General features: G+C 35.8%; 1 protein-coding gene and 1 long non-coding RNA gene across 3 annotated transcripts in view; both read left to right on the top strand.

The window, feature by feature from the left end:
* The window catches only part of LOC309660829, a 1,143,314-nt gene that overhangs the window by 859,786 nt on the left and 270,831 nt on the right, over nt 1-12,697 (top strand). The gene's annotated exons all lie outside the window — the stretch shown is intronic.
* The window catches only part of UNC5C (unc-5 netrin receptor C), a 409,465-nt gene that overhangs the window by 335,844 nt on the left and 60,924 nt on the right, over nt 1-12,697 (top strand). For both annotated transcript variants that reach the window (XM_082461681.1, XM_082461680.1), the window contains exon 7: nt 317-481. In XM_082461681.1, the coding sequence (XP_082317807.1) occupies nt 317-481 (165 nt within the window). The remainder of the gene's footprint in view (nt 1-316; nt 482-12,697) is intronic.

Here is a 12,697-nt window from a genome sequence, read left to right as displayed (position 1 = left end):
TAATAGAAAAAGGGTCACCGCCAGGATTTACGTTTATGCAGCTCCTGGTGACAGCTTTGGTTTCTGTGTGTCCCATTAAGCTTCCGTTTGCTTGGTCAGTGAAGAGATAGTCACACACCTAGTAAGGGAGGTTCGAAGAGCCCACACAGTGTGTGTAGAGCCTGCACGACTTCAGCAGTTAAAATGAATGCAGTGTTCCTCGGGGGCGCGTTTTCTTCAGTGTTTGGTGGTGTTTTCTTTCTGCTTGTGCTCTGCTCCTCTCTGCCCTCAAAAAGCTCCTTGTGCCTTTGACCCGATGCTGGTTTTTGTGTGGCAGTGGATGGCAGGTGGACCTCATGGAGCAAGTGGTCGACTTGCGGGACCGAGTGCACGCACTGGCGCAGGAGGGAGTGCACAGCACCAGCGCCCAAGAACGGAGGCAAGGACTGCGATGGCCTCGTCTTGCAGTCCAAGAACTGCACGGATGGTCTGTGCATGCAGAGTAAGTCTGTTTGAGCAAATGACAGACACTGGGGAGGCCTGGGGTTTAACCATTTGGATTTCTTTGAAGGAAATATCAAAAACTAAAAATTTCCTAAACAAATATGCAATACTATACCAATATCATGGGTTTCTGTCAAAATTGAAAAAAAATGAATCTCCCAGAACCCAGAATGAATAATAACTGTATCTAGTTAACAAATGACACACACAGCATTGCTTTCCCATGAGCAGAAAGGGATTTAGTTGTTTCCATGGAGGGGCTGTCGTTCTTTTCAGGGCAGGGAAGTGCTACTCAGTTTTATTATAGTGCACAAAAGGGCACTCTCAACTCCTCATAGAGTCACATGACTTCCAAAAAGTAAGCTCTTTATTTCTAATTCATGGCTGTTACTGAACCAGTGTCCATGAAATTTAAAATATATGTATAAGGACAGGAACTGTTTCTGCAAGTAGATTTACCAGTTTACAAGTGTTTAGTGGGAACATCTTCACAACACCTTGAAAATGCTGGGTTTGTATTAGAAATTATAACGTTTATCTAAAGGCACTAATGTTTATAAAACATAAATTTTAAAAAATGGGTGTAGAAGATTGGCTCAGGAATATAATAGGTGCTATAAGCTAAATATTCCACATTTTTCATGGCTTTTTTCCTTAGATTTTCTTAATGAGATGGTGGTTTGATTTCCATATTTGCAGACTCTCACTCCTCTATTGAGGAGCCCTTAGATGTACAGAATTTACCATCCCTTTTATGACCATGAATTAAGGTACTAAGAATTGTTCTGAAATCACACCTGTAACAGATGAATGGATCAAACAGTGTGCTGTCTTTGGATCTTAACTAATGGCAGCCAAATGTTGACATTTCTTATAACACATTACAGATTGCTTGTGGAATATAAGCAACCAAATGTATTTGTGTGGAAGTATTTGTATTTCTCATTTAAGAATAAGATATTTTATTTTCAGCACATTTATGAAATTCTGTTTACTTTTCAGAGTCTATACACACAGGGACCTTTAAAAAGAAACCTTACTTAAAATACAAATAGGCAATTACATTGCTGACACAGAATAAAAATCCAGTGAGCCTCTTACTTTTCTGTCCATGGTACATGGTATTCTTTGAGAACAGACTGCAGCTGGGTGTAAAGCATAGCTTCTGGTTGTGATTTGGGAACGACTACTGTGCATCTAAGTTTGTACCAGAAACACAGAATGAAAAGAATACAGCTCTTTTACTAACCATTTATCCAGAGATCCAGGGCTTGTTCCTCTTGGTGTTAGTCTGAGTTGAGGATTAAAATGAAAACATACCATACACAAGTTATTTTTTAACATTTTTGAAATTTAGTATTCTTTTAGTGCTGAACAAATTGATTCATGTGATTGAAAGTAGCAATATTTGAAGTTTCTCTCACTCCCTTTCTCAATATTGTACTTTTCAACTTTGTGTGATTTAATGCCTACTGTTTCTATTGTGCATATTTTAAAATTCCTAAAGCAACGTATTTAACAAGGAGTACAATGCTGCAAGATGGAACATTGGGCCTTTTATTAGTTACACAAATGACACATGATAAATTATGACATTTGTCAAATACAAGCATGAAATATTCAAGTTAAGACTTTCATGACATAGCATCCCCTTAGCATCTAGCTGATTTCTTACAGCATTAATAGAATTTTTTCTAATGATTGGATGTTTACCAATAATGATGGCACGAGGTGTGTGTGTAAGGAAGGGAAATGAGGCTACAAGAGATGTTATTTGTTGTTTGTTTATTTCTTTATCAAGTCTCCTATGAGCCTGGAACATTTGGGTGTTTGAATTAATTAGTTAAAAAGCTGTTTCCTTTCATAATTCTGATTTGCTGTAGTAACAGTCTCTACTAGGTCAATAAACTCTTTCATCTGCCCTGCTGTATCTACTCTAGTGCAAAAGAGAACTGTAGTTTGTGCTATTATTGATTTCCTCAGTGATAAAAACCTCAGATACTGTTGCACTGAATAATTATAGTATTTTACAGTGAAAGCTATAGTTTCTGTTTACCAGTAAGCTGGGTGTTTCTGGCATAGTATTGCTGACACAGTTTTGCAAAGAAATGATAATGTTCTTGGTCCTTATTTTGGAAAACAAAAGGCTTTCTGATAGTGTAAGTAGCAAGCTTGTAAGAGGGGCATGGTCTGCATTAAGAAAAAGAATGGGAGTAGAAAAGACAGCTAGAAACTTGCAGTTGACAATTAGGAGTTATCATTTAATGTTTATTTACTTTATGAAAATTAGTGTCTTCAATGCACTGATAATATTGCAATACTGATAAAGAGCTATTTCTCTCAAAATAAAGCTAGCCTACTTACCATTAAACTAGGGAGGCAGTACAACCTCTGAATCTACTCAAAATTGTCTACAAATGATTTGGATATAAATGTAGATATACTGCTAGGAAGGAGAAATTTGGAGTTCATAATGGATGTCAGTAGAATTCAGAGTCACCTAGATAACATAGTGTAGTATATTTTAAAAGTCAGATTGGTACTTAAGAGCAATACAATGTGAAATATATAGAAAATATTGCTGTCAGTGTTCATTCACTAATTTGTTCAGAATAATATTCAGACATATTTCTTCCTTAGCCATTTCTCTCGTTGTAAAGACCTTTGACTCAAAATATATAGAAATATTGGATAAAATGTTTAAACTTAAAAGACATACACACATTTGGAGTGTGTGTGTGTGTGTGTGTGTGTGTGAGAGAGAGAGAGAGAGAGAGGGCATATCAAGTTCAAAAGAAAGAGAAATCCTCAAGTGGCAGAAATGAAGTAGGAACTCAAATCTAGAGAAGTATGCCTGTATGAGTGGACACCAGAATAACCGAGAGGAGCGTTAGACATGGATGTAAGTCCTGGGGATTAGGCTTTAGGATTTCAGTTCTGAGGCTGAGAGTTGAAAGCCAGAACCTTGAATAAAACTGGGTCTCATAAATGGCTGCCCTCACCATGAAAAATAACTAGAAATTTTTTACCCATCAGCCCAGCGAAGCTACAGGAAAATTCATGGTAGAGAAAAGAAAAATGAAGTCTTCACTTAAACCTGTGATAAAACCGCAATCCGACACCCACTTCTGGGTATGGAGTCTAAGATACAGTACAGGGAACAAAAAGCAAAGTATGTGCAGTTTATAAAGTTGGTAAAACTGGAGTACCAGCGGAAGTGAACAGCAAGCCATTTTCTAGAGTTCTTTTCACAACCCAAGTGCATTGGTCTATGATAAAGATAGCCCACTCCTGAAAATGAATTCACAAAATAAAGTTTTATATCACCCAAGGGAATAGTCTGCTGTAAGAGAGAGTTGGCAACATAATAAATAGGTGAGTTAGTACTTTAATAACATGGACTCCTACAGCAATCTGAGTGAGGCTATAAAATAAATAAAAAGACAAACTATTTTTAAAAGGAATATAAGCACAAATGAAAGAAAAGAATATTATAAAGAGGACAGACAGATTTGGGGAAAAATCAAATGGAATGTAATCCACTGAAAGTTAGAACTCAATGGAAAATTAAACATCAGATCAGAGACAGCTTTAGATAAAGCTGAAGAGAAAATTGGTAAACTGGAATGTAGATCTCATGAAACTTCTCAGAATACAAGGAGGAAAGATAAAATGAGTGACTATATAAAAGGTAGGTTAAAACACATGGAAGATAGAATGAAAAAGTCCCACATTTATTATTCAAGAGAGCAAAATTTAAAGTTTTTGAGATAATCAAGATAGAGCTTACTACTCACAAACTCTCAATGAATAAACTACTAAACATATGAAAATCAATTCTTTAAAAAATTGAGGGACAAGTTAAGGGGCAGTTAAAAATAAAATGGAACTAAACTATAGACAACATTAACACAGAATATGGGAAGGTGTAATCTAAGTTAAAATATTCTAATTTTTGTGTGTTGTTCAGGAAAAGAACAGTAGTACTACTTGTGTTAAGTTTTACTGATTCAAGTGTCCCAATTAAAATGTTAAGACTGACTACACACATAAAGGTTGAATATATAAATTCAAAATGAGATTTTTAAGGCCAGAAAAGGAGCAAAAAAGAAAGAAAAAGTATAGTTAAATGAAAGCAAATAAGATGGTGTATATTAGGGATTATCATATATCAAGGATAATAATGGAAATTAATTAAATTTACCTGTTAAAGGAAATTCAAAATTATAGGAAAAATCCAGTTTTATATTGTTTATGAGAAACATACTTAAATCACAATTATAGAGAAAGATTGAAAGTTAAGAAATGGAACTTATAGTTCTATCTTTATTTTAAAATGTCCAGTTAATGGCTTTGACTATCTAATTGGGCCATTCTTAATTCCATTTCCCATTTTGCTTAAGTAACACATATTAGAGATTGGTTTTGCCCATAGTTTTAATTTAGATACTTTTTTTTCTTAGACTTTATAGTTTTTAGAATGTTTAATTTTTTGTTGGATAATTAAAAGTTTTCTAAATTGTTTACCAAATTTTTTGTGTAAGACATCTTAAAAATACAGATATTTCCTCAATGCCAACTTAACCAAAAGGCTTCGAGGTTATTTATTTACAAAATTATTCAATATTTTAAAGATATAATAATGCTAAATGTTAGCAAATGTGCACTAAAGTAGAATCTCTTGTATTTTGCAAATGGGAACACAAATTTTTATGATTATTTAGGGAAGCAATTTGACAATATGAGTTTAAGAGCTTTAAAATTATTCCTCTCCTTTGATCCAGGAATCCTATATCAGTGAATAAGTTTTAAGTAATTAATATGAATACCTAAAATATATGTGCCAAATACATTCATATTCTTTGTAGTTTATTGTAAAAAATGCAAAACACAAAAGTCCAATACTAGAGCAATGATTAAGTAATAAGTGCTATTTCCATAAGGTGGAATATCATATAACCACTAAAATATTTATGGTGGTTTAACATGGAAAAGCAGAATATGGATTTATGTATGCATTTAGTCATAACTATGAAAGTAAGCTTAGGAAAAAGATGAATGAAATTTATTTATTTACGCTAGTGAGATTACAGGTAATTTTTTTCTTTTTCAATATGCTTTCTATTCTCAATATTCTTTATATTTAGTATTTCATTATGCTTATAATTGTAAATGACTTTTTAAAAAGGAGTGTTGAGGATTGGCTAGAACAACTGCATGATCTTGGAAACAGGAGTCTCATTTCGTTATTTGAGATGTAGCAATATCACTGATCTGTCCTGGGAATTTGGTCACATTGATTCAAATTAGATTAGATTTAGATTAGGTTACATAAAAAGTATTTGCATAAAATACTTGTATAAAATCCTAGTTGTATAAAATCCTTGGTGGCAAGAGTTACTTATAGCCAGTAAACCAAGTACATATATAAAAGGATTGTGAAGACACGGGGATTTGAAACTGAATTACAGTTTTGCATTATTTCCCAGTTGCTTATCATATACATATCACTCTGTCCTTGCAACCATACTTATTCTTAAACTCTTTAGTAAATTGGATTCATTATGTGATGCTATATAATTTCATTTGTGAAAAAAGGTCATGGTCTTTAAGCAATTTCAGAAGCTCCACTAAATTTTTAAGCTGTCCAAACACACTAGTTATTAAAGTATAACATATATCATGTATATATTACACTGGATATATCCTCAGTGGTCTGAAAACGTAGTTCTTACACTGGAGACACCACTTTCAAATTAAGAACTTCCAGGAATTGGTGTTATTTCACTAGAATGCATTATTAAAGGATAATTAAAGACTGTTAAGAGTCACTTAATAGACCAGAAAGAAGTTGGGCGTTATTGGTTTATAAGCACATTGTTAATTAGAAAACAAAATTTAATACTGGAGTTCTTAGGTATGCTAAGAGATATGGATTGCATTGAACAAGAAAGGGTAGATGACTTGGCATGTTTTTCACTACTGAAAATAAGCACACATGTCTGATATCTCGGATACAAGAAAGTTAACATTAATAATAGATAAGACCGTATTTTACTTAACAATACTATAGAATAGTGTATCTTATTCAGAAGGCAGTAATGGAAGGTCTCTTGTGCTGTGTACCCATTTAGGTTTCTTTATATCATCTCTAAGATTATATGAAAGTAGCTCAAGGTTTTGCCATATGGTTTTGAAATAGGATTTGCATAAAATGGTTTTGGGGAGAAAGAGAGCGGCCACACTAGACACAGAGAGAAAGAGGTACAAGAGAATAAAAAAAAGCACTTCAGACAATCCCCAAAACTGCTAAGCCAATAAGCATATTTACCATTTATGTTGAAATACGATTGTATTACCAAGACCTGATAACTTTTAACTTTTATAATCTTTATAATGAATTTGTAGTAAGATCTGCTCTGTTATGGTTGGCATATGATGGTTATTCCATGCTTACCTCTTCCTTTTGAAAATAGCAACCTAAGGACTATATATGTGGCTTGGTCCAGAAATGGTACATTATATATACTTACGAATACACTCAAGTAGATTATTACGTGACCGCAGCTATTCCTACAGACTTTGGTTTTTAATCCCATTTGAAGATTGGAGTCTCACATAGAGATATGTAAGAGTTCAAATCTGCATTTAGAATTACTGCTTGCTGAAGAGGGTTTATGCCACAGTAGACAAATTAGAAATTGCAATTTACAAACAAGAACTGCCTAGAATTGTGTCTGCATCAGTGAACTTCCTGACTTTGGGAAATTAAAATGTTATGCAGTCTGCAAATTTAGCACTTTCTACTCATTAAAAAATTTACATGTCACCCTGCTCTTCCATTAATTCTCACTTACAGAGGAAGTGGCAGAACTCTGTGTGTGAATTGTAGTGCGGACACACTGCATACCAGGGCCCCCAGAATCCCAGGTGCATTTAATGTGACGAAATAATTTACAAATAGGCTGCTCTTCGCTTTAGCATGATGTGTTTATCACCGCCATGGTAGGCATTTGAGAAGGCGCTAGTCAGTTTCCAGTGAAATTCTTGTCAACACAGCGGTTTGATAGGAAAGCATAATTGTGAGTGTCAGACAGTGAGTGCTTTTATCTGTAGTTTGGAAGAGGTTGATGTCATAACTGTGTTTGTATAGTCCTTGATATGCGTAGTGTCCCGGCTGGCAAATAAATCTTCTGTCCGAGGACAGGCTGCCCAACACAGTGCTCTGCTGTCTCCGGTATCATGAGTGTGGTTTACTTTTGCGTTTTTTCCTTTCTGGTAAAACATTTTCCTGATTTTGAAAGCAGGGATGTGGTTAGGAACTTTAGCCCACAGAAACCTGCTGAACACCTAGGGAGCCCCAAACAGATTGGTGTGAGAGGACAAATGCAAAGTCTTCAGCTTCCAGGATGCAAAGTAAACTCCGAGGGGATTAAGAAAGGTACAACCTTTCACAACTGCAGCAAAGCTAGGACTCCTTCAAGATCACATAGGGGCAGGGCCAGCGCTTTTGCTTGTTTTCTTTTTGCCTAAAAACCCAGAAGATGGGGTGATGTATGCTAGGAATTGGCCTCTTTACTTCAGGACTTTTCATCACTTTACTTTTTCTATCAGATGTCTTTAATACTATGGATTTATTTATCACTGCCTTTGGATTTAATAATTTATCCTTTTTCTGAAGGAGCGTTGATGGGGTTAGAAAATACCGCACTGAAAATGCTTGGGCAGCTGATCTGTGGGTTTGATTTTACTCAACTGTTGGATTAAATTTCAGACATTTATTCGTCACCTTCTGTGGGTCACGAGATAAGGGTTTTATATTTGAGATGTCCATTCCCTGCTGTTCATTTTCAGAAGGCTGTGGTTGTCAGTGTTAGGAACAGGGCTGTGGATCAGTTAGTGAAGCATGGCCCACTGTCCTGTGAAGGCTGGAGCACAAATTACGGTGGCAATTTAGATAACTGACATCAGTGATAAGCAAATGTTCTTTTCAATTTTTGTTGTCATGTCCTAGGATTTATGTATTCATTTATTTGGAGTTCCTTAAGCCCTTGTCAATAAATAAACCCTCAGAAGAGTGGTAAATTATAATAAATGACTGTGAGGGTCTTTGACAGACCTGACCTTTGACATCATTAGTGCAGTCCTGATGGGCTGGTTAGATAAGAACCAACCTAAAAGAAAAAAAAAAAAACAACAAAATCTGGTCATGTTTATTTTGAATGGCCCTTGAGGTTTTTAATGAGAACATTTGCATCAGAAGAAATGTAATTGGAATGAGAAAAGTCACATATGTTGGCTTGGTGTAAGGTCACTGGCAAAAAGAAAGACCAGGCAGCCAGGTCAAGGAGAGAGGAAAATCCATGGAGAAGAGAGATTCTTCTAATGCTAGGGTCATAAAAGTGAGGACAGATCTCCTGAAGTGACCTATTGTACTTCAGATAGATAAATATTCTAAAACTAACCAAAAGCGTGATGATTTAAAAACATGGACTTTTACAGAACACACTTAATGCTTTTATAAATTAGAATTGAGTTATGTCATATTCATAATTTATATACTACTCCCCATATGAGATATGAATTCATCATCTATTTTATTTAATCCTCACAATATCATAAAATCTGTTTGCATGTATTAAGGCCATAGACACAGCTCCATATTGAAATATAATGAGTAACCTTGAAGGCAAGCAGGAACACCGTAAAAAAAACTCCACCCATCTCCCTTTTGGCTACAAACTTGATAGCTAATCTAAAGACAGAGTTAATTCCAAGACAGCTACATAAAGACTTTCCTTTTATGTCTCTCTCAAATCTGGCTCAATGGTTCTCAAACTCTAGAGAGTGTAAAAATTACTGTATCATATATATATTTTAGTTTAAAGGAATTGCAGATGTAATTTTAATTTTATTCACTTTCCACCTAATATAATGACTTAAGGCCCTGGCATTAATTGCTTCTAACTCCAATCTGCTATGTTAGACGTGGCGAAACTGAAGCAAAATTGACCTGAGTTCAACTTAATAAAACTCAAAAGGTACAAAAAATAATCTTACAAACAGAACTTTTGATATCCCCCTAATAATAGCTCTATCTTGGTAGGGAAGGAACCAAGGCATAAAATTGAAAGAGCCCACCAGCATCCACAAGTTAGTATAAGAACCAGCGTATGAACCCACATCTGTCTCATTTTGAAATAAGCCTTTTTCCATGTGGGCTCTTGGAGGCTGAAAGCAAGTGGTGATCAGCTTTCATTGCTTTAAAATGTGATTTTCTTCTTATGTGTAGTGTCCCTTCAATTTTTGATGTTTATTCCTTTTTTCCTGTTGGCATCATTTTTGAGGGAAACAATGTTTCTCTTTTAAATATTTACATTTTGGTAGGTTCTGTGCCAAATACAAAGTGATTATCATACATTAACAACTACATCATTCTAGCATGGCTCTCCAATTACATTAGAGTAGAGATGCCCAAGTATGGTGCACCTCTTTGCTTACCCCACACTTGCAACAGAAGACACTATTTAGAAGTTGTTTTATTTAAGGGCAAAAATCTCTGTTTTAACTTTCTCATGAGTATCAATGATAACATTTCAAATGGAGAGGTTATTTTCTAGTCTAAAGAATTAGCATTACCTCATTCAATAACTGAATTGCAAATTAAGCCGTGAACATATCAAGCCCTTTTCTATTATTTCCTTGTCTCTCCTCATTTAAATCTATTCCTTAGACAATACGTATAAAAATGACGGGGCTGTAGCCTAAGAGCTGGGATCTGCCCCTCGCTTTGCTGTTTCATCAGCTTTGTGATGTGAGGCAAGTCCCTTCATTGCTCTGTGCTCTGGCTCCTCCGTCTGCAAGTACAGAGGGGTTAGAAGAGGGAATTCTAAAGATGATCTATTTTAACTCTAACATCCTGGGGGTTTGCGAGTTAGTAAGGGGCATAGACTTGGTTTTCGGAAGTTCTAACGTTTCTCACATCGGCATGTTTGCTTGATAACTTTTTCTATTAAAATACTACTTATGGCATAAAAAGTTTGCATTATCTTTAAAAAATTTAGTCATAAAATCATCATTTTGACTATTGTCTATTATTCGTATTGCATGAAAAGAAAATTTAAAAGACTAGAAATATCTAGTTGGTGTTTATTAGGGAAATGAAGATTTACATATAGTTCCTGGTGTTGTTCCTGAGATTTCCCAAATGTAAACCCACCAAACAGGCGATATTCAGACATTGCACAATTAAGAGCCATGTCCTGAAGGATAACCTGATATTACTTGCTGCTGTATAGAACCAAGGAAAGCTCACTTTCCTTTTTAAGACGCTTGGGATGGGCTCTCATCTTGTATAACAGTTGAACATCAGCTGAAAAATATGGGCGAACCCCATCTCTAGTCTCGAGGATGACTTTGTGAAAATTAGGAAAGTCATTCCTTCCTCAAGGCATTTAACCACCATCAGCCGCAACATTGTTACATAAATAATCCAGATCCACAGTCAACACAACTGTGAACAGGGCCTCCCAGAGCTGGACAGTGCAAACCCCGCACACTGTCAGCTTTACTCACAGGAGGATGGAAACCAAATCTGAGTCTCAACACTTTCCTTAACTTTAAAATATCACTTCCCGTTTTGGGGACTGATTCTCCTCATCTGAAAGAAAGTTGAACTAGATAATCTCTTAAATGGATGTTTTGAGCAATTACGACATGGCTTAGCATAAGAAGCATTTCACTAACTGTTTAAGAACAGCCCACTATTGCTCTGTGCTCCTCTGTCAGTCCATGGGAGGTGATTTTGAAAGCTGTTATCCATGGAGGTACATTTTGTTCCAGACAATTCTTCCATGGCAAGACTGTTCCTCCCATTGCAGGGCATTTAGTACCCTTGGCCCTCACTCACTAAATGCCTCAAACAACCCCCTAATCATTATGAGAAGCAAAAACACCTCTTCTGCCCTATTTCCAAACACCCCATTTAGAAGTGGCACCACCTCTGGTTGAGAAATCATTTTAGTATCAAGTTGCTCTCTGGCCTTGGAAATTTGCTTCTGAAACATGCCCCTGTATCTTTGCCAGAAGCCACAAAGGCCAGGAATAAACCTCTTTAAAAGGAGAGGGTGAAAGAGTAGACAGTACTTAAAAGAGTCCATTTCTTGTGGCTTTTCAGAAAAACTGGGCTCCTTGTCTCTGTCATAACGAGGAATCCTGAAATTCAAGCAAATTTCCTACTCATTGTATTGAATAATAGGCTGTGTCAACTCTACTGCTCTTAAGAGCCATTGTCTTAGTGTACTTATAATGTGCATCATAATGATATTGCTATGGTTGTCACTTATTGATTGCTTTCAATGTACCAGCACTTTATAAATCTCATTTATCCTTTCCACAACTATATGGAAGGGCATATTCATAATCCCTTACACAGATTAGAAAACTCTAATACTTCATTAGAGAAAGGAAGTATTTAGTTTGACCAAGCTCTCACAGTTAAGGAACTGACAGGGCTGGGATTCAAACTGAAGTCCATGAGATTGAAAAACTCGGTTTCACTGCCTTGGCCAACAGCTGAGGTGCTTTTTCAATCGACCTGCCTTTCAAGTAGTAGGAAAGTTAACTGAAATCCCTAACTTATGAACCAGGCTGTTGATAGTGACACTGAAAACAATTATTTTGCACTGTGTTCTGCCAGAGACGCGATTTTTCATCATTGCTAGGACTTCTCTCAAAAGGATCACCTCATTAACTGAAGAAGATGTTCCCTGTTGTTCCATGAAAGACGGATCAGATGGAGAAGTATAAAAACAAACTCTAGCAAGTGATTCTATATTCCCCTTATTTGGGGGATAGAACAGTAATCCCCTTCTATTCTGATACCCAGCCTCCTAAGTGATGTTTTAGTTGTGTAGTTGCAGAAGTGTTTTGAAAAGGATGGAAAAAGTTTTACAGAGTTGCGTTCCAAAACTCTTTATCAGTGTTTCTTTAACAGAGTAAATTGGGGTGTTGAACCATTGGTGAGTGTACTTAAAACTTGTCTGTTTTAAATTTTCCCATGTAGGAAAATAACAGTGTGGCTAGATTGGTCACTATTAGCTGTGAGAAATAACTAATAGACTTTTCTTTTTTTAATTTTAGAGGAACCTCACATGCAAACACTTCATTAAATATATGATATATATATACCTATTGATAGACATCTCCCAGGCCA

This window comes from Balaenoptera physalus (genome assembly GCF_965194825.1).
Source record: "Balaenoptera physalus genome assembly, chromosome: 5".
Taxonomy (NCBI): Eukaryota; Metazoa; Chordata; class Mammalia; order Artiodactyla; family Balaenopteridae; genus Balaenoptera; species Balaenoptera physalus.
Note: the sequence above shows the minus strand (reverse complement) of the source record. Positions and strands in the feature narration are given on the sequence as shown.